The following is a 19,093-nucleotide window of genomic DNA, read 5'->3' as shown; positions in this document are numbered from 1 at the left end:
CTATCCCCCTGGATCCCCTTTTTGTCCCTAGCTAACTCCCTTTCCCTCCAGGGAGTGACTGCAGACCTCTTCCCTGCAGTCCCTTCGTGCTCTCACTTCCTGGCTTATAATCCTGTCCCAGCTCCTTCCCCATATGAATTTCATTTGCCATTCCAACCAGTCCTTGGTTACCCTCCAGATGCAGCATATAAGGTTAATTGGCCCCTTCTAGCCCCTGTTCAGAGCTTGTGTGGGTTGGTCACCCCATTGTAAGCAGGAACAGGATCATGCATGCCTATACTTTTCATTTGTATGAATTTCTTTGTGGTGTACTCAGGTCATGTTTCTGCTAAATTCCCTTGTGTTTCTTCAGAAGGAAATAAACAATTTCTCACCATTCCTGGCATGTGCATACTTCCCACTGTCAGAGATTGAAGCCCCTCTCCTTACCATTCTTCATCTTGGTGGTTATCATAAGCTCTCCTTGCAACACAGTGGCAGCAGTAGGACATATCGCTAACACTAATGAAACCATTTCTTGTTGCAGAGATGTCAGAGCACCTAACTCCTGAAGAAGAGGCTGAGGAGACAGAGGCTTGGGCCAAACCACTTAGCCAGCTGTGGCAAAATCGCCCTCAGAATTTTGAGGCAGAGAAAGAATATAATCAGACCATGGCTCAGCAGCCCCCTCACTGTGCTGTATGCATGCTCTTCCAGACATACCAGGTAAGCATCCTGGACTTCTCCCAGAGCTGTTCTTTGTATGGCAGAAGCTGAGGGAGAAGGTAGCTGCCACATTCCTCAGGATTTTGTAAACTAGTAGGTTGTAAATTTATTTTAGAATAATGTTGTTTCAGTGTGTTGCTAAATAAGCCTGCAGATCTGTGTGATCCAGTAAATAGTATTGCTCTTCCCTTTACAACCTCAGGTTGCATCAGACTTCCTTGTTTGTTTCACAGCTGCATATATTTTGAAACTTCCCTCCTTAGCTCTGGCTGAGCTCAAACTTGTTAAATTCCTATCAAAGTTATATGCATAGCACCTCACTTTCAGATTAATTCTTTCCTGAAAACTAAATTTTAGAGACCCACCTTAATCTGCTTCCTGATGGCAGGGATCGGGAAAGAACATTCCCATAGTTTAAAATAAAAGGAGAGGACTGGATATAACCCGATGGCTGTCTAAGTACGTGCAAAAGCAGAAGCTTTCTTCTCTCAGGCATCTAGGGTGAAGGAGGACTGATGGGCTAAACCTATAATGGTTTTTGGGACCACCATGATTGTGTTAGATCTAGAAACTAATATGTTCACTTCTGTATTGGAAAGGAAAATTAGATGTTTTGGGCAGGTCCTTATTGAGGTTATGTATCCTAGGATGATCACTCTGAGTTTTTTTGAGAAGCATATAGAGCAGTGCATTCAGAGGGCTAAAATGTAAAGGAAAAAATAATCTCAAACAGGCATCTCTAAATTCGGCCTTGAAGAAGTTGGTTGCCCCAGGTCAGGTGCGAGGAGACTGTTCATGTTTGGCTCTTGTACTCGTTTTGATAACTGTGGACAACAAAATGCACAGGGATTTTAACTCCTGCAACACATACAGTCACCCATTTGCGCAGATAACGCCAGTTATTGTCATCTCGTCTTGATTTGTAAATGGCATAAACAGATACTTGGGCAAAAATAGTTGAGCAAAGGAGCAGCTAGAGGTGTCTGTTTACACTAGGCAGCGAAGTTTTTCCAGAGGACTGAACCTGAGAATGGGAGTTGCGAATGCCTGAGTTATCAGTGCTTGACCTCAGTTACCTAGTCCTCCAGAAGTTGGAGTCATAGTCCATTAGAACTGCATTAAATTTTAATTTGTAATGTTGCAGCCTGAAGAAGAGCTCTATGTAACTTGGAATCTTGCCTTTCACCAACAGAACTTGGTCCAATAAAAGAGATTCTCACCCATCTTGTCCCTTTAAATTTTAATTGGTGTCTAATTTGACATTGAGTTTATAAGTCTCTTGGTTTTTCAGTGGAGAGATGCATTTCCAGGTCTACCTGCCTAACAACAAATATCTGTTTGAGACAGTAGTCTTGTTCACAACTAGGCTAGATGGCTTGTCGAATACAGACGCTGCACATCTAGCTAGCATGGGTATAAATAGCCGTGTAAATGGTGAGACACTGCTTAGGCGAATAGAATACAGACACACCAGAACCTTAAGATATGTATCCTGCGCAGCTCTGTGTATGCCCAAGCAGTGCCTCCCATGTCTACACTGCTCTTTTTAGCAGTGTAGTGTCTCGCTGCCACCCTGCTGCCGGAGCCTTTCCCAGCCACCATGAAAAGCTCCGGCATGGGGGAGGTAGAAGGGAAGGGTTCCAGCAGCCCTCCCCTGCTTCCTCCACCCCCAGAGCCTGCCACTGCTGTGTAGCTACACACTGCTGTGTGGACACAGCCTAGTTTTCACTGCAGCATATCACTGCATGTACCCTACACACTGTTGCAAGTGTAGACAAGGCCCTAGAGTATGAAACAGCTATGGGGATGTTTAAACATGTTTGTATAAGTCTTTAGAATCATAGGCTATGTCTACACTACACAGCTTTTAGCGACATGGCTGTGTCACCACAGCCATGCTGGTAAAAGTAACGCAGTGTAGCCGCTGTTTGCCAGCTCTCCTGCTGACAGGACTTCTACCCGCAACAAGTGGCATTTGCGTTGTCAGCAGGAGAGCGCTTCTGCTGACGAGCTGTTCACACTGGCACTTGTGGCAAAACTTTTGTCTTTCGGGGGGATGGCAGGAAGGTAACACCTCTGAATGACAAAATTTTTGTTATTCAATTGCCAGTGTAGACATAGCGTAAGAGATCGGAGGATATAACTAAATGAACAGTACTCATATAGTAGCACTGCAGTCGTCTGACTCTGCATCTGTAAAAGTCTAGGCATTGTAAAGGTGTGCCACAGATACCCTTCTTGGGGAAGGGACAGACCTTGTGATTCCAGGGGGCACATACAGACAAATATATCTCATAGACTCATAGACATTAAGGTCAGAAGGGACCATTATGATCATCTAGTCTGACCTCCTGCACAATGCAGGCCACAGAATCTCACCCACCCACTCCTGCAATAAACCTCTCACCTATGTCTGAGCTATTGATGTCCTCAAATCATGGTTTAAAGACTTCGAGGTGCAGAGAATCCTCCAGCAAGTGACCTGTGCCCCAATCTGCCCTGGAGGAAAATTCCTTCCCAACCCCAAATATGGCCATCAGCTGAACCCTGAGCATGTGGGCAAGATTCACCAGCCAGATACCCAGGAAAGAATTCTCTGTAGTAACTCAAATCCCATCCCATCACAGGCCATTGGGCCTATTTACCATGAATAGTTAAAGATCAATAATTGCCAAAATCATGTTATCCCATCATACCATCTCCTCCATAAACTTAATCAAGTTTAATCTTGAAGCCAGATACATCTTTTGCCCCCACTGCTTCCCTTGGAAGGCTATTCCAGAACTTCACTCCTCAGATGGTTAGAAACCTTCGTCTAATTTCAAGTCTAAACTTCCCGATCGCCAATTTATATCCATTTGTTCTTGTGTCCACATTGCTACTGAGCTTAAATAATTCCTCTCCCTCTCCGGTATTTATCCCTCTGATACATTTATAGAGCAGTCATATCTCCCCTCAACCTTCTTTTGGTTAGGCTAAACAAACCAAGCTCCTTGAGTCTCCTTTCATAAGACAGGTTTTCCATTCCTCGGATCATCCTAGTAGCCCTTCTCTGTACTGTTCCAGTTTGAATTCATCCCTCTTAACATGGGAGACCGGAACTGCATACAATATTCCAGATGAGGTCTCTTGCTGCTTGTCACAGAACAATGTGTTTCAAACACCTTCAGTCTTACTCTAGATAGAATGGGAATACCTCTAGATTTGAAGCTGCTCTCGCTGAGAACTCTGTGGGCCCTGGGAGAGTATGGAACACTAGTAGAGTTTACTGAATTTTGTTTCTTCACACAAATGTGACTTGATTTTTCAGAAGCATGAAGTCCCAGCTGACACCAATTTTTAAAAAAAGGCTCCAGGGTGATCTCATTAATTACAGGCCAGTAAGCCTAACTTCAGTACCAGGCAAATAGGTTGAAACTATAGTAAAGAACAGAATTATCAGATGCATGGATGAACACGATTTGGTGTGGAAGAGTCAACGTGGCTTTTGTAAAGGGAAATCGTGCCTCACCAATCTATTAGAATTCTTTAAGGGGGTCATCAAACGTGGGCAAGAGTGATCCACTGGATATAGTGTACTTAGACTTTCAGAAAGCCTTTGACAAGGTCCCTCACCAAAGGCTCTTAAGCGAAGCAAGTGGTCATGGGATAAGAGGGAAGGTCCTCTCATGGGTCGGTAACTGGTTAAAAGATAGGAAACAAAGAGTAGGAATAAATGGTTGGTTTTCAGAATGGAGAGAGATATATTCATATATGATCTGGAAAAAGGAGTCAAGAGTGAGGTGGCAAAATTTGCAGATAATACAAAACTACTCAAGATAGGTAATTCCAAAGCAGACTGAAGAGTTACAAAAGGATCTCACAAAACTGGGTGACTGGGCAACAAAATGGCAAATGAAATTCAGTATTGAAAAATGCAAAGTAATGCACATTGGAAAACAACATCCCAACTATGCATACAAACTGATGGTGTCTTAAAATCAAGAAAGTTCTTGGAGTCGTGGATATTTCTCTGAACACATCTGCTCAATGTGTAGCAGCAGTCAAAGTTAACAATGTTAGGAACTATCAGGGAAAGGATAGATAAGACAGAAAAAATCATAATGCCACTATATAAATCCATGACCTGCTCACATCTTGAATACTGTGTGCAAATCTGGTCACCCCATCTCAAAAAAGATGTATGGGAAAAGTACAGGGAAGGGCAACTAAAATACTTAGGCGTACGGAACAGCTTCCATATGAGGAGAGATTAAAAAGACTGGGACTTTTCAGCTTGAAAAAGAGACGACTAATTGGCGGGTATGGTAGCAGTCTATAAAATCTTGTCTGGTGGGGAGAAAGTGAATAAGGAAATGTCATTTACTCCTTCTCATAACACCAGAACATGGGGCCACAAATGAGATTAACAGGCAGCAGGTTTAAAACAAACAAAAGGAAGTACTACTTCACACAAGGCACAGTCGACCTGTGGAACTCTTTGCCGGGGATGTTGTGAAGGCCAAGACACTAACAGAGTTCAAAACAGAACTAGATAAGTTCATGGAGGATAGGTCCATCAGTGGCTATTAGCCAAGATGATCAGGGATCCAACACTATGTTCTGAGTGTCCCTAGCTTCTGTTCGCCAGAAACTGGGCTTGGACGACAGGGGATGGATCACTTGATTTCCTGTTCATTCCCTCTGAAGCACCTGGCATTGGCTTCTGTTGGAAGACAGGATACTGGATGGACCATTGGTCTGACCCAGTATGACCGTTCTTATGGCTTGTACTTCTCTTTAAAGATGGGATCATGTTCTGAATGACGCAGGAAGTAAAGTTTATCTGGTCATTAGCTTGCTGTTGTGTAGTAGTTATCCTTGCCTGATGAAGCTGGTGGTAAGAATAATAATGTGAGAGGGAAATCTGAGGTTTTCAATATTCCCAGTAAAATTTACCTATGCTCCCCACCTCACTTTCATAGGTAGAATGTGGAGGCCATGGTCAGAGCTCTGGAGTTGCTCCAAGTACTGCCACCAGGAAGGTACGAACCAAACCTCTGATTCCTGAGATGTGCTTCACTGCAACTGGCTGCAGCACTGACCTCAATCTGTCAACCCCTTACCTGGAGGAAGATGGAACTAGTGTCCTGATCACCTGCAAAAACTGCAGTGTCTGTGTTCATGCTAGTGAGTACAGCCAGACCCCACTCCTAGGCACTAACTTGCCCTGCAGTCTGATCTTGTACATTGTAACAATTCCACCTACCAACCCCTGTTAGCTGTAATAAAGAACTGAGTCCGTTCCTCAGTTGGATCATGGAGATGGCCTTGTGAATGGTGGGGCAAGGGTGGTGTACGAGCAAACCTGAGGTGTATGGAACCCTCACGTGGGGATTGTGAAGTGGAGCCAAGGGCTGTAATTTTCATATTCCCTCTTTGACCTCCAAGGTGAGAGATCTGTAAGATTAGGCCAGTGCTGTTTCCATTATAGGTTGTTATGGTGTGTCCCCTGACAAGGCCACTGAAGACTGGATGTGCTCCAGGTGTACAGCCAATGCTTTAGAAGAGGTAAGAAAATTGCTTGTACAAGCCTCACTTCACTTTCTCTTTAAGGACTCAGGAGGATCCTATTAGTCGGGTATCCAAGCTGTGGGGAGCCCATGGGAGGGCAGGGGGAAAGGTGAGATGAAGGCTAGTTACAGAGCTCTTCCTGAAACCTTGCGTTATGCCATGTCTGCTCCCCTTTTGTGGTAAGGCTGTAATTTAGAGAACACCTCCAGAGTGTAATTCTCTTCCATTTGGCCTTTTGATTTAATGTCTTCTGGCTTAAAGAACCAGCTGCCCAGTGCAGTGATTCGGGCTGTTGTGGCGGTCAGAAATGGAGAAGGGAAGTTCTGCAGGAATGTGGTGGTCTCTCCTTGTATATGACGCCTTCTGCTCTACAAAATGCAGCTAACTTGTTGCTTAGCTGTGGCTGCAGTGGGAGAGGATACTGAAATCTAACTCATTGAGGAGGAAAGTGGCTCAGAGTAGAGGGGTTCTTTCAGAAAGTGTCATGGGCTCTCCACCAATAGAGTGGACCGCTACATCTCTTCCAGGGGCCAGCCCCTTGAATTGCATCCACCAGCTGGTTTGTTCCCAGCTTCAGCTATGCTGAGTTGGGAAAGGATTTTGTTTCTCTGGTCTGAGCTCACAACATTGGCTCTCAGTATTTTTCCCACCCATCTTCAGAGTAGCTCTCCTTAGTTTACTCCACCTCTGAGTATCTAGAGAACTATGAGGTGGGTCCATTTCTCAAAAGCAGAAGCCAGTTGATAACTCTTAATTAGGCTGTCCTCTGCAAAGTAATTGTATCTGTGGGGCTAATTGGCAACAAAGAGCTATTCCTCTAAATATGTGTTGTCACAGTGAGGCTCTCTGGCACAAGCTTACTGCTTCATTGACAGATAACATGGTTCCTCATTTTCTTCTTTGTGGCAGGACTGCTGCTTGTGTTCATTACGAGGAGGCGCACTGCAGAGAGCCAATGACGACAAGTGAGTATTCCAGCTTTTTCATTCTCTGTGGAGCAGCTTTTCTTGTAAGGTTGTTAAAAGTGCATTGCTTAGTGTGAGTGTGCTGCAGGGATGATGTCGTGTCCAAGGGCATCTGCCAGATGGATTGACAGGATGGATGCAGAGGGTTGTAAACATATATAACATAGTTCAGGATGTGACCACATGGTGCCTTATGCACCAGGACTTGGGTGAGTGGTGCAGTATCACAGAAACCCACAGCCAGTCACTGACTTCCCAGGGAGTTCCCCATCCCAAGGTGGTGATAGCTATTAACTGCGAAGTTTCTTATTAAGTAAAATTGTCTTTGGTTCCCAGAGCCACCTCGGGGGCCAGGAACTCTGAATACCAGGGTACAGAGAGATCATGCCCCATACAGCAACCAAAGGCTCCACATACCTCATCTCTGCCAGTAGACTGTCTAAATTTACACTGCTATTGTCTTCAGCTTGGGGCTTGGCTGGAGGCGTCTGCATCACAGGACAGCCACAAAGCTTCCTTTACTTTTCCCAAACAACACTTCACTGACTTGGGGAGGTGGGGCCCTCCTGCAGTGCAGCATGTTCTGGCTCAAGGCTGACTTGGGCAGCTGCAGCATGTGCGACTGTTAATGGACAAGGACACAGATTAACTTGGCTGGTATGTCTAAAGTTCTCGGATGCAAAATACATTGGTATTTAGTATCCAAACCTTAACTTGCAATGCCAAGGCGTAAACTATGGGAACTTGGCCTGAAGACTCTGGGAGTGGCCTTTGACCTCTAGGTCACTGTTTCAAAACCAGGTCAGTAGTGACTGTAAATAGTTATTATCTGACAGGTCCGTGGCCTGAGTGAAATAAGCTTGTAGGGCACATGTGCCTGCAGCATAAATACCAGCAGCACAAGTCTCACTCAATCGCTCCCTTGTTCACTTCAGTGGAAAGGCCAAGAACTAAATGGAATGAAGTCTAGTTTTGCTCCTAGATGTCTCCTTTATCAGGGCTAGTGTGAGGGAGGCTTGCACTACTTGAGTTCCAGTCTGCTGTATGGTTCAACAAAGGACTCCATTTTTAGGGCTGGAGGGATTGCCAATCTGCTACGCTTCGTTAGCACTAAACTGACTTAAATTCTCAACTGTCTTTTTCTTCCGTGTGTACTGATTTTTTTTTTCTCATCTCCAATTCTGGCAGGTGGGTCCATGTGATGTGTGCTGTAGCTGTACTGGAGGCAAAATTTGTGAATATTGCAGAGCGCAGTCCAGTGGATGTTGGCAAAATCCCTCTGCAGCGCTTCAGACTGGTAAGACATCTGGGATTCACTGTTAGGCTTATTGGTTTCATTGAAGTCCTATCTGTGGGGTCTTCTAGTCTCCTCCTGAAGGAGACAACTTCCCTCTATTAAATAGAGGTCTGAGAAAATCTGAACTCTGATGGTTGGGAGGTGGTTTGTTAAATAAATCCAGTTAGAGTACTCCCTACTCTCTGAAACCTAGCTTTGTTCTTAGGTATTAACACAGAGCATGATAATTACTTGAAGTTAGAATTAACAAAGGGGTCAGTATGGAGTCTTGTTATAGTTTAGCTAGTGATTTGAATTGCATAATACAGTAATACGTTGGTATCTTATGCAGGAATCTCTAGGCACTTTAAATAAAATAAAAGCTGGGTCTGTTTAGCTTGTCTACAAACTCAGTTTAAAGAATGTTAGACTCCCCCTTCCTCCTCTTCTATCTAAAGGAGTGAGTTTCCCGCAATCCAGAAGGAGAGAACTGAGCTTTGTATGGTTATATCGCATCATACCTTGCTATTAACTACCCAAGCCTGCAATCCAGTGCAGCACTAGCAGAAGAAATGGGGTGGGATTTGACCAGTGGACTTGGAGCCTCTGGAAAAGCAGCATAATAGAGGGGAGACCACTGCCAAGAGCATTCTCAGTCATTGAAGAGTCTGAGATGACAGCGATGAGCCTATTCTGCACGAGTCCTTGCTAACTGGCCTGAGTCCTGGGCGGCTTTATCATTTTTAGTGTTCTCTCTTTAAGGATTTCTACAGTCTAGCCACTCCATGAGTCTCAGACTGATGGAAGTAGGAGAAGGTGCAAATACTTAATGCGTAGTCCTTATATATTTTCATCAGCTGATCTCAAAGTGCTTCACAATCATTTAATTTATTCTCAAAACCCCTGTACCTAAAAATGACAATGGACTGAACCACTTCGTTGTTTAAAAAAAACCTTCAGTATTTCGGGGCAAACAAGGTGAGAACTATTAAATAAAAAGCTGTATGTTGACTTTAGCTGTAAGATATGGGACTTCCTGGCTGGCACGACTAATTTTTAGAAATACTTACATTTTAGAGCCTTTTCCTCCATTTGCTCAATCCTGCTCTACAGATATAAACCAGTGTTTGTGACATCCATCAGTTACGCCAAATCTGCTGGCCCAAATCTAGCTTTCTGCCTTTAGGGTAAGGGTATGGAATCTGCATCTGTACAAATTCTACTCAGTTCTCCTCCCTTCTGAAGTTCTGTCTCTGGTTCTGTGAAACCCTTTGGGTATAATGTTACTCTAGGCCTCTGGCCTGTTTCTGTCCTTGTATAACTACAGGCAGGAGTTGCAGTGGGCCATTGACTTTTGTCATTGCTGAAATGTGGTAGAATGACTCGTGTCCAGGTCACCTTCCCTTGCGGACATTTCAGTTCACATGTTTTGCTGTTAAGCTTGTTGGATTGGTATATTATGAACACTTAACTTTTTTTGCCTGTGTCCCTGTTTGTAACTCCTGAGATTCCTGCCCGGTTATGAAATAAAACAAGTGCCCTTCTCTCTCTAGACTATGATAAAGCATGGTGCCTTTCTGGGATAAAGAGTAGTTGCAATAATGTAGTAATGAAAAAAGGTATTTCTAGTAACACCTGGGGAGCCTGTCAGTCTTCTGTACTTGGGGAAAGCCAGTGCTGAGCAGTAATCTGTAGCTTCCTGTCTGCAGAAATGCATCTTCTGTAAGAAGCGGAGGAAGAGAATTGCAGGTTGCTGTGTGCAGTGCTCTCATGGTCGCTGTCCTACGTCCTTTCATGTCAGCTGTGCTCAAGCAGCTGGAGTCATGATGCAGCCTGATGACTGGCCATTCGTTGTCTTCATTACCTGCTTTAGGCATAAGATTCCATCCCAGGCAGAGGTGAGTATTTGGGACACAACTAGGATTTGTTCTGGAATAGGCCAGAGTATCAAGGGAAACTGGAAAAGCTTTTGGCTGTGCTAGAGAGATAAGGTGGATGAGTTTAATGTCTTTGACAGATTCATACCAATAAAAGAATTCCCTGTGCATTTTGGCCAGCATAGTCTAATGACCTTGGCTCCCATCCCATGCCAAGAGCTGAGCCCTGATGTTAGTCCTGCTGCTGACTGCATATGACCTTCAGCCAGTCACTTTTCCCTACTTTCTATAAAGTGACTGAGAACCACCTCCCCCCTGGAGCTGTTGTGAGAAGGAATAGCTAACGTGTGTGAAGTAAGTGATACTAATGTGCAGAGTTAGTACTGCGATCCCAGTGGAATGTCCTGTTCTGTTGACCAACCAGTGGATAATGTTCCCATGTAGCCCTTCTGCCAAATGAACTGCAGTATTCTGCTCGAGATGGGCCTGTAGAGGGCTTGCTGCAAAGTCCTCAAACTGTCTTGAGGAACCTACTCTAAAGACGGAGCGCTTGTAAGTCCCTAGGTGGCCTGAGCTATGCACTGCACTGTCTTGGTCGCTGCCGCTGACTGGTTTGGTTTTTAAGCATTTAAAGCACTCTGGGGGAAAACTCTTTTAAAGATTGACTTCAGATCACTGGTGGATCCTACGTTTAATTAAGAACTCTTGGCAGCAATGTAGTTCTGTCTCTTCTTATCTGCCAAGGCCCATGTTCAGTACCAGTATACTGACCTTCATTTTAGCTGTCTAACAAGAGCTCTTCTCCTCTCAGCGAGCTAAAGCTGCTCTTCAAGATCTCTCAGCTGGGCAAATGGTAATCAGCAAGCACAAGAACGGTCGTTTCTATCAGTGCGAAGTGGTCAGTCTTACAAAGGAAACCTTCTATGAAGTCAACTTTGATGATGGCTCCTTCAGCGACAACCTCTATCCAGAGGACATTGTGGTATGTTGTGAAATAAGGGAGCTACTCCACTAGAGGGCATGTGGTACAAGGAAACTGCATCACCATTGTGGGAGCAAATGTGTCTGTCTGCTAACATCTCTAGGAGGTTAATGACCGCTCATAAGGAGGGAAGTACTCTCATCTGAGCAAAGAATTTCTTACAGCTTTTTAGATTTTTTTTCCCGCTTAAAAACCTGTTATTGTCTAATTTAATGCTTTGGTTGCAAAGTGCCTGTATTGATCTTCTTTCAGACTTATGAACAGTTGTATTCATTAAAAAGAACAGGAGTACTTGTGGCACCTTAGAGACTAACAAATTTATTAGAGCATTAGCTTTTGTGGGCTACAGCCAACTTCATCGGATGCATAGAATGGAACATATAGTAAGAAGAAATATATATACATACAGATAAGTTGGAAGTTGCCATACAAACTGTGAGAGGCTAATTAGTTAAGATGAGCTATTATCAGCAGGAGAAAAAAACTTTTGTAGTGATAATCAAGATGGCCCATTTAGACTGACAAGAAGGTGTGAGGGTACTTAACATGGGGAAATAGATTCAATATTGTCATGACCCAGCCACTCCAGTCTCTATTCAAACCCCAAAAAAGAACAGGAGGACTTGTGGCACCTTAGAAACTAACAAATTTATTAGAGCATAAGCTTTCATGAGCTACAGCTCACTTCATTGGGTGCATTCAAACCCAAGTTAATGGTATCTAGTTTGCATATTAATTCAAGCCATGTGGCTAATACGCAGGGCTGGGTGGTGAAGGGCAAATGACAAGGCAATTCATTTGCACAGTTGTCACTGAGGGTGCAGATTGTGTTCAGGGTCTCTGTAATGAGCTGAGCCAGGAGAAGGAAAGGATCCAAGAAGCTTGACTTTGAAATTGCAGACCATTTGAAATAGCTGGGAGCAGGAAACACCCTGTGTTTGTGAACTAATGGTTTAGTTGTGGAACCCTGTGGCTCAATTTCCCTGCCTCTAGGTGGTAATATGCACCTATCTCAAGGGCTGTTCGTAAGGTGCTTTGGTACTCTGATGGAAAGCCCTTTAAAAATTGGATGGATCTCTGGGCCTGCTGAATCTTTATGCAAATATAAAGAAGTTGTTACTGCTCACTTCTCCACATCTCCCAACTTTCTTTCTTGTCCCATCAGAGTCGAGACTGTCTTCAGCTGGGTCCTCCTGCTGAAGGAGAGGTCGTGCAAGTCAGATGGACAGATGGGCAAGTTTATGGAGCCAAATTTGTGGCATCACATGCCATCCAGATGTACCAGGTACCGAGCTCCTACTCCTTACCGCTGCCCTCCACCTCTCACTAATTAGATAAAATGCTCATCACAGTAGTATCTAGACATCTCCCCACTGTCTATTTTAGAAGACCTTTTGTAGAACTGTGGTACTACTGGCAAACCAAGTCCTAGGACCCTCTTTAACTCCTGCAATTAAATCCACTCCAGAAGGGTTGGGGGCGGTTATGGGGTTTGTTCCTGGTATATTGGAAGGAAAGCTGCATAGAGAAGAGATTATTATATTTTTATGGCAGTAAAAATCTAAGCCTTTAGTCTGGATGGAGCATAAATGCTGAATAACTGGGTGCTGAGGACCCTGCTCTAGCCTAGATGTCCTTGGTGACCCACCGTTTTATAGCCAGGTACAGATGTGTGGGCTATTCATCCCTTCCCTTCTGCACTAGAAATACAGATCCATGGGATATACAGAGAAGTGATTCCATGCAGCGGGTTGTAGGAAAAAGTGGCATCTAGTCAGTGTCTGTACCGTGAGCTAAGCCCTTCTGCCACCCCCCCTCAGCAGTGAGTCCTGCGAGTGCGACTGTTGAGCTTCCAGATGTCCTGGGGGTCATGCTGAGCCTGCACAATATGGGCAGGTTCAGACTCGGGTGTGAAAAGAGCCTCGTTTTCGGAGGTGGGGAGCACCAGCAGCGCCACTGAAATCAGCAGCATTAGGGGTGGCTCATCACCTCTGAAACTCAGGCTGCTTCTATCTGGCTGCCTAGCTGTAGGCACCAATGTTCCCTCTAATTTTTAACAGGCCGTGTGCGCAAACTATTTCTTCCGTGCCACTGCCAAAGCGCCCAAAAAAAAAAAAAAGCCGGAGCGCACGCGATGTTTCGCGGGGTTTAAAATCCATGTGCATGCGTGCACAGCTTAGAACCGTGGTAGGCGCCCGTATTTGAAAATGGGCCCCAATATTTAAGCTCCTGTAACTGAATCTGGCTGAAGCAAAGTTTTATTTACAAAAAAAACCTTGAATTTTAGAGTACTCGTGTACACCTTGTCCTAGTCTCCCAACCCTGCTGCTCAGGTAATATCCAGAGTGGCATTGAAGCACCCAGTTTGCCTGATGAGTAAAAATCCCCAGTGAGGGGCTGGCTTATTGCAAAGTGTTGTGAGAATATTCCTAACAATGGTCATTCCCTTGACCCTAGGCAGATTGGGCCGTGCAACTTCCTGCTCCGCTCAGGATTGTTGCTTGTATAAAGTCTGTTCCCAGTACTAGATATAAAACTAGCTGCTGCTACCCCCCCTCATTTACACATGACCCCATGCTATGCCAGAAAGTACACGTATATTGAAAGCTCACTTAGAGAGCCGGGAACTGAACAGGGAGACTCTGTAGTAGTGTGGGGGTCTGGCTCTTGTGACTTCGGGCAGTACAGTATGATTTGTGTGTTAGGTGGAATTTGAAGATGGATCCCAGCTGATGGCGAAGAGAGATGATGTGTACACTCTTGATGAGGAGCTTCCAAAGAGAGTCAAATCAAGGCTGGTAAGTAGTGGGGGTGTGCATACGTACTAAATGTCCACTGCATAACCGTGATGTCCACGTGGCTTCCCCTGAGAGTAGCCTGCCTTCATGGGAGCAAACCCATTGAAGTGCACAGCAAGGGCACTGCAAGGTGAGACTTGCTCTGGGAGTTTGTTTGCATTCCTTGGCTGATCTCTCTCTTTCTGTAGATACATTACTTCAGCTCACCTCTAGCTGAGGTCTGTAGCCCTTCATTGCTTGCTAACTGACAATTTATGGGACTTAAATAGTGAAATCCTGCCTCTCTGAAATAGTGAGGTACACCAGGAAGTGCCTTGGTGTCCTTGGCCTGTATCGCTCCAGTAGGCCTCACATAGTAAGGCATTAGCTCCACGACCATTCACAACCCAGGTGCATTGCTGACCTGAGAGACAGGTCCTGTGCACCCATCTGACCTAGCTCAGTTGCAACACTCGTTAATAAGCATGCAGTGTGTCTGAGTCCAGGAAGGATAGGGTGGGACGTTCATGCTGAGTGGGTGTTTAAATCTGCCTGTCTCAGTAGAGCAGAGCATGCTGCAGACATCCCGGGTGTTTAGTTTGATCTTTGAACTGACTCCTTTAAGTCTCCTTCACGCTTGGCATTGAGCTAGAATCCTTTGGCCCTCAGTGTTGTTTTTCCCATTAATAATTTCAGTGGGTCTAGTGACTGCAGGTTTGTTAAGCTGTTTCTCTCTCCATGCAGCAGTGTCACTTGGGTTTGTACATAACAGTCCCCGCGCCCCAAGTGATTTCTCTGCCATGTGGGACCGCTTGTAGGTGAGGGGTAATGAGTTAATCTGAATGGCGCTGTGGGTGTCTAACCCTGCTTTACTCTTGCAGTCAGTAGCTTCAGATATGCGCTTCACAGAAATCTTCACAGAGAAGGAGGTCAAACAAGAGCGGAAGAGACAAAGAGTGATCAACTCACGCTATCGGGAGGATTACATTGAACCTGCACTGTACCGGGCCATCATGGAGTAAGCACTGCCTATGGTAGAGAAGGAGAGATGCCAGCCTCCCAATGGATTCTAACACTCCAGTGCAACAGAGGCCAAACTTGGACATTTCAAATCCATGGGTTTTTTTTAAAAAAGGAAGCTATGATACTGTACCCTGCAGTAGCTGAAAGGAGATGGTTGGATGGTGGAACCGTTCAGCGTTGCAACAGTGGGTGGATGCCTGCCTGCAGGCTCCTCACCTGAAGTTGTCTCCACCAAACAAAGATCCAGCAAGCCAGCTTGGGAGTTCTGCCTTCCGCAGCTTATCTCCTCAAACAGTCTTTTTGTTTCTTCTTGTCTGAGCCAAAATTGACAGGTGGCAAACTCTTCTGGGGACTTCACCCAGGAATCTTGGCAGCTGCAGGAGGATACAAAGTGTGTTGTTTTTGTTGAATAATGTTCCTGATTCTGGGAGTCTCTCCCCAATGGCCACGCCTGCACCGAGCAGGCAGTATTACTGGTGCTTGACATTGAACCTCTTTTTATATTTATACCTGTGTGTTTTGTCTGGAGCAGCTTCAGTTTCTTCTTTCTCAGCATCTCCCCTCTGAGGGTGGAGCCTCAGGCTGTGCAGAGCCAAGTGGATTGGAGGCGTTTGTGTGAAGAGATGAAATGTGAAAATCAAATCCTATTGGATGAGCTATTTAACTCTCTATTTAGTTTTTTGTTCTGATTTTGATATTTTGAGACTTACTCGTGTTTAACTGTAATGGTCTGTGCCTACGTATAAATAGGAATCTGTCTGGAGCCTCCTGCAGTGCAGCCCTCTAACAAGAATGTTCATTCAGCCCCCAAAGAGTACTTGAGTGTACACTTCACTAAGGCAATAAAGTCCAAAGGGTCCTCCCTGGAGAGCCAGACACCACAGTATTGGAGATGACAGGGCAGCAGTATTTGTAGCAATCCAGCAGCTTGTCTGTGGCCATGCTGCCACAGGCTCTTACCTAGGATAATTAGATCTGAGCATAGGACCCAGTTACAAGATGCACTGAACTGTACTTGTTAATGAATGGTGGTGTAGTGCCACTCAGAAGCTGAAGTACTGCCACGTTGTTCTGTCTGGCCACAGCTGGTAGAGCATCTGTTTTTAAATCCTGTGTAGAGCATTAATTGGCCACACTCTTAGTTGCATCGGAGAGACTTGACTATCCCAACAATGGAAAGCTGTCAGTTCAGGAGCCATGCATTGCGTGTATCCTGAAGATGTTCTGACATGCTCCTAGTAAAGCATTAACAAGTTAAAGCAGCAATTGTATAAGGATGTGGGGCTTTCCCACCCCCTGGGAAAGGGATTTTAGACTGTGGGCAGACTGGCTGCCTTCCAGCTGAATGGAGTGACTTGGGTAGTTTCCCTTTGAGAAAAACATCGTACAGATGTATTCAGTTATTTTCTTTTAATCCTCTTCACTGACACAGACCCATTGCTGTAGTAAAGGGACCTTGTATACACAAGACCCTGATTTATAGCAGTTTCCTCTTTGTTTAAAAAAACCCTATAAACCAAATTATTTTGAAATCTGGTGCATCAATTTGTGATTAGCAATAAAATGTAGTGTTGTGCAGTGACTTTTTATTACTTTGCTGATTAAGAGTCAAACAACAAGCTTTTTTGAAAAATGATCCTCTGTTTATACCAAAACTCGTCTGGGATCAGGATGCTGATGTGACTAGTGACAGTACAAATTTCTAGTGCTCAGGCTTGCTCTTGTGTCCTTCTCTTACAATGTGTGGGAGAAGCCCCTGTCAATCAGCATTTGGACAGATTCCTGAAAGGGACAGAGCCTTCACTTCCCAGTAACTTAATTCATTGTGGTTGGTTTCAAATGATGATGAATCATTCTGGTGAGCATTGGAATTGCTAACATGTAGAACTGGGACATTGTGAAATTGTCACAGTATCTGCAAGCGTGCAGGGTTATGAAACGAGAATCTGTTAGAGCTGCAAGTAGACAACTCCCCTCCTTTCGTTAGCCACAAGAAATGGTATCAAAAGGAAACTGCCAGCATCTCTCTGAATCTGCCCTCTAGTCTTCTAATGTACCTGGGATTCACTTTAATTCCCTCTAGACTGAATGCTGTCCTGTTCATCACTGGAAAACCTATTCTCTATTCTGCTTCCCCACCCCCAAAATGGTACCAGTTTAACTGTCTGGATGATGTACAGGCTTCCTACCCAATCTGCTATATTACCTGCATGGACTGAGTTTCCATTCTAGGGGGTGATACTACATGTCTGGTATAAATACCTATCTACAAAGAAGGCTCCCACCCTAAAATGAAAATGTAGTGCAAGGCAGCTGGGCTTGTGCCCTGCAAGCGTTCCAGTTCAGTTACGACATGCTTTGTCACCTGCCGCTCCCAGGACTGAGTGACTTTCAGGAGAGTTTCCATGCTCGGTGTTAGTTCTGGTCAGGGAGCTCTGACTTGATGTGACCCAAAGTGTTCTCTGTAAACAGACTTCAGACTGAGGGTCTTGTCGGCTGTCTGCACTGTCTTGGAAACCACTGCCATCCTTGCTGAGTTTCCTGCATCATTGGTTAAAGGAAGATTGTCCCATTTCTCATAAACTACATTGTTAAATGTAGTTAAATAAACATATATAGATGTAAATCTCATTTCAGGGAGTCCATATAATTTTTTGACTCCAAGTAAAATCTTTAAATTTTTAGACCGATTCTGTAGGCACATCCATTAATGTGCTTAAAATATAAGGGGCAGAAAATTCCCTTCCTCTGGATTCCTTCCAATCTCAGGACAAGTGTCATTAGGATGTCAGTTGGGCAGGTGCTTTTGGAATATATTTAAAATAGGATGTTACTTCTAGAAAAGTCTTCAAAACACAAATGTTGATGCTAATCCACCCCGCAGGGAAGCTCTGGGTGAGAGCTATTCATTCGCTCCATTTGCTGTGGCATTGCAGATCATGGGCTGCTTCCCCTCATGCTAAGTCTGATTTTTGGTTCAGGGTGGAGTCTTCGCAAACTGTAGAATGGAACTGTCTGGATGTAATCCTGGGAAAGATTGGCAAATCAGTTTTCCTTTTCCGAACAAGGAAGCAAGTGTCCTGTTTTGCGAACTACTTATTGTAGATCCCTCTTTGTCTCCAGACTTCTAGGAGAACTCCTGATCCACAAGCAGGGCTTTCTGACAGGCAGGGAAAGTAGTTTCAATGGTTACACCCATTTTCTAAGATCATCCTTCCCAATTTCTGAATGAGACAGAGCTCCGATCTGGGGCTAAATGAGTTCTGTATTGGCATGATCAGGGATGCCTGGGATGAGAGGGGTCTCACCCTTCTCTGGCCACCCAGCCTGAGGCTTCCATATGTATCTACAGTTCCCATGCGCCACTTGGGCTCCTGTTGTCTGACCTGTCTACAGCTGTGCTTTGTTTTTTTTAATGCGAACATGGGGAGAAATAAGACTCCAGCAGCCTCTGTATTTTTAATTTGATCTAGTAATAAACATAATTAACTTCAAAACAGAGAATCTCTGGACTGATTTTAAATCTTTAACAATTTTACTTGGAAATCCTCACAAGGCTTTTAATTTGTCTAGTCTTACTACCTATTAACCTCCTCCTAATCGTCCATTACACCCTCTCCTTGCATGTCTGTCCAGTGGTCACATGAAAATTTGGGTACCTTCAGTAAGAATGGGTGGTGGTTGCTGCCATTCCGGGGTTCATTCAAACTGCACTATGATCAAAGAAGCTAAAGGTAGGGACGAAAGCTGTGTACCCTTAACAGTTCACCACTGTCTGGGGGTTTTTTTGTTTTTCCTGGAAGAATAATACAATGAGACGAGATTCATTCTGCCATTGTTGTAACCAGTTCAGAATCCAATATGCTGGTAAAATGCTTAGTTTTATTTAACATATGAGTAAGTTATTGTGGTCTCCAAAGCCTCTTTTCTTACCT

General features: G+C 44.5%; 1 protein-coding gene across 4 annotated transcripts in view; it reads left to right on the top strand.

Moving 5' to 3' along the window:
• Nucleotides 1-18,655, top strand: part of KDM4A (lysine demethylase 4A) — a 38,783-nt gene extending 20,128 nt beyond the window's left edge. For 2 of the 4 annotated variants that reach the window (XM_073357977.1, XM_073357978.1), the window contains 10 exons: nucleotides 527-705; nucleotides 5,670-5,874; nucleotides 6,179-6,255; nucleotides 7,168-7,223; nucleotides 8,412-8,520; nucleotides 10,209-10,397; nucleotides 11,188-11,358; nucleotides 12,524-12,643; nucleotides 14,064-14,156; nucleotides 15,017-18,655. In XM_073357977.1, the coding sequence (XP_073214078.1) occupies nucleotides 527-705; nucleotides 5,670-5,874; nucleotides 6,179-6,255; nucleotides 7,168-7,223; nucleotides 8,412-8,520; nucleotides 10,209-10,397; nucleotides 11,188-11,358; nucleotides 12,524-12,643; nucleotides 14,064-14,156; nucleotides 15,017-15,157 (1,340 nt within the window). In that variant the 3' untranslated portion in view covers nucleotides 15,158-18,655. Of the gene's footprint in view, nucleotides 1-526; nucleotides 706-5,669; nucleotides 5,875-6,178; nucleotides 6,256-7,167; nucleotides 7,224-8,411; nucleotides 8,521-10,208; nucleotides 10,398-11,187; nucleotides 11,359-12,523; nucleotides 12,644-14,063; nucleotides 14,157-15,016 lie in introns of those variants that run through there. The other 2 variants (XM_073357979.1, XM_073357980.1) reach the window with 2 other exon arrangements.
• The last annotated feature ends 438 nt before the right edge of the window (nucleotides 18,656-19,093 follow it).

The sequence above is a fragment of the Lepidochelys kempii genome, chromosome 8 (assembly GCF_965140265.1).
Source record: "Lepidochelys kempii isolate rLepKem1 chromosome 8, rLepKem1.hap2, whole genome shotgun sequence".
NCBI classification, from domain to species: Eukaryota; Metazoa; Chordata; order Testudines; family Cheloniidae; genus Lepidochelys; species Lepidochelys kempii.
This window is presented reverse-complemented; position numbering and strand designations above follow the sequence as displayed.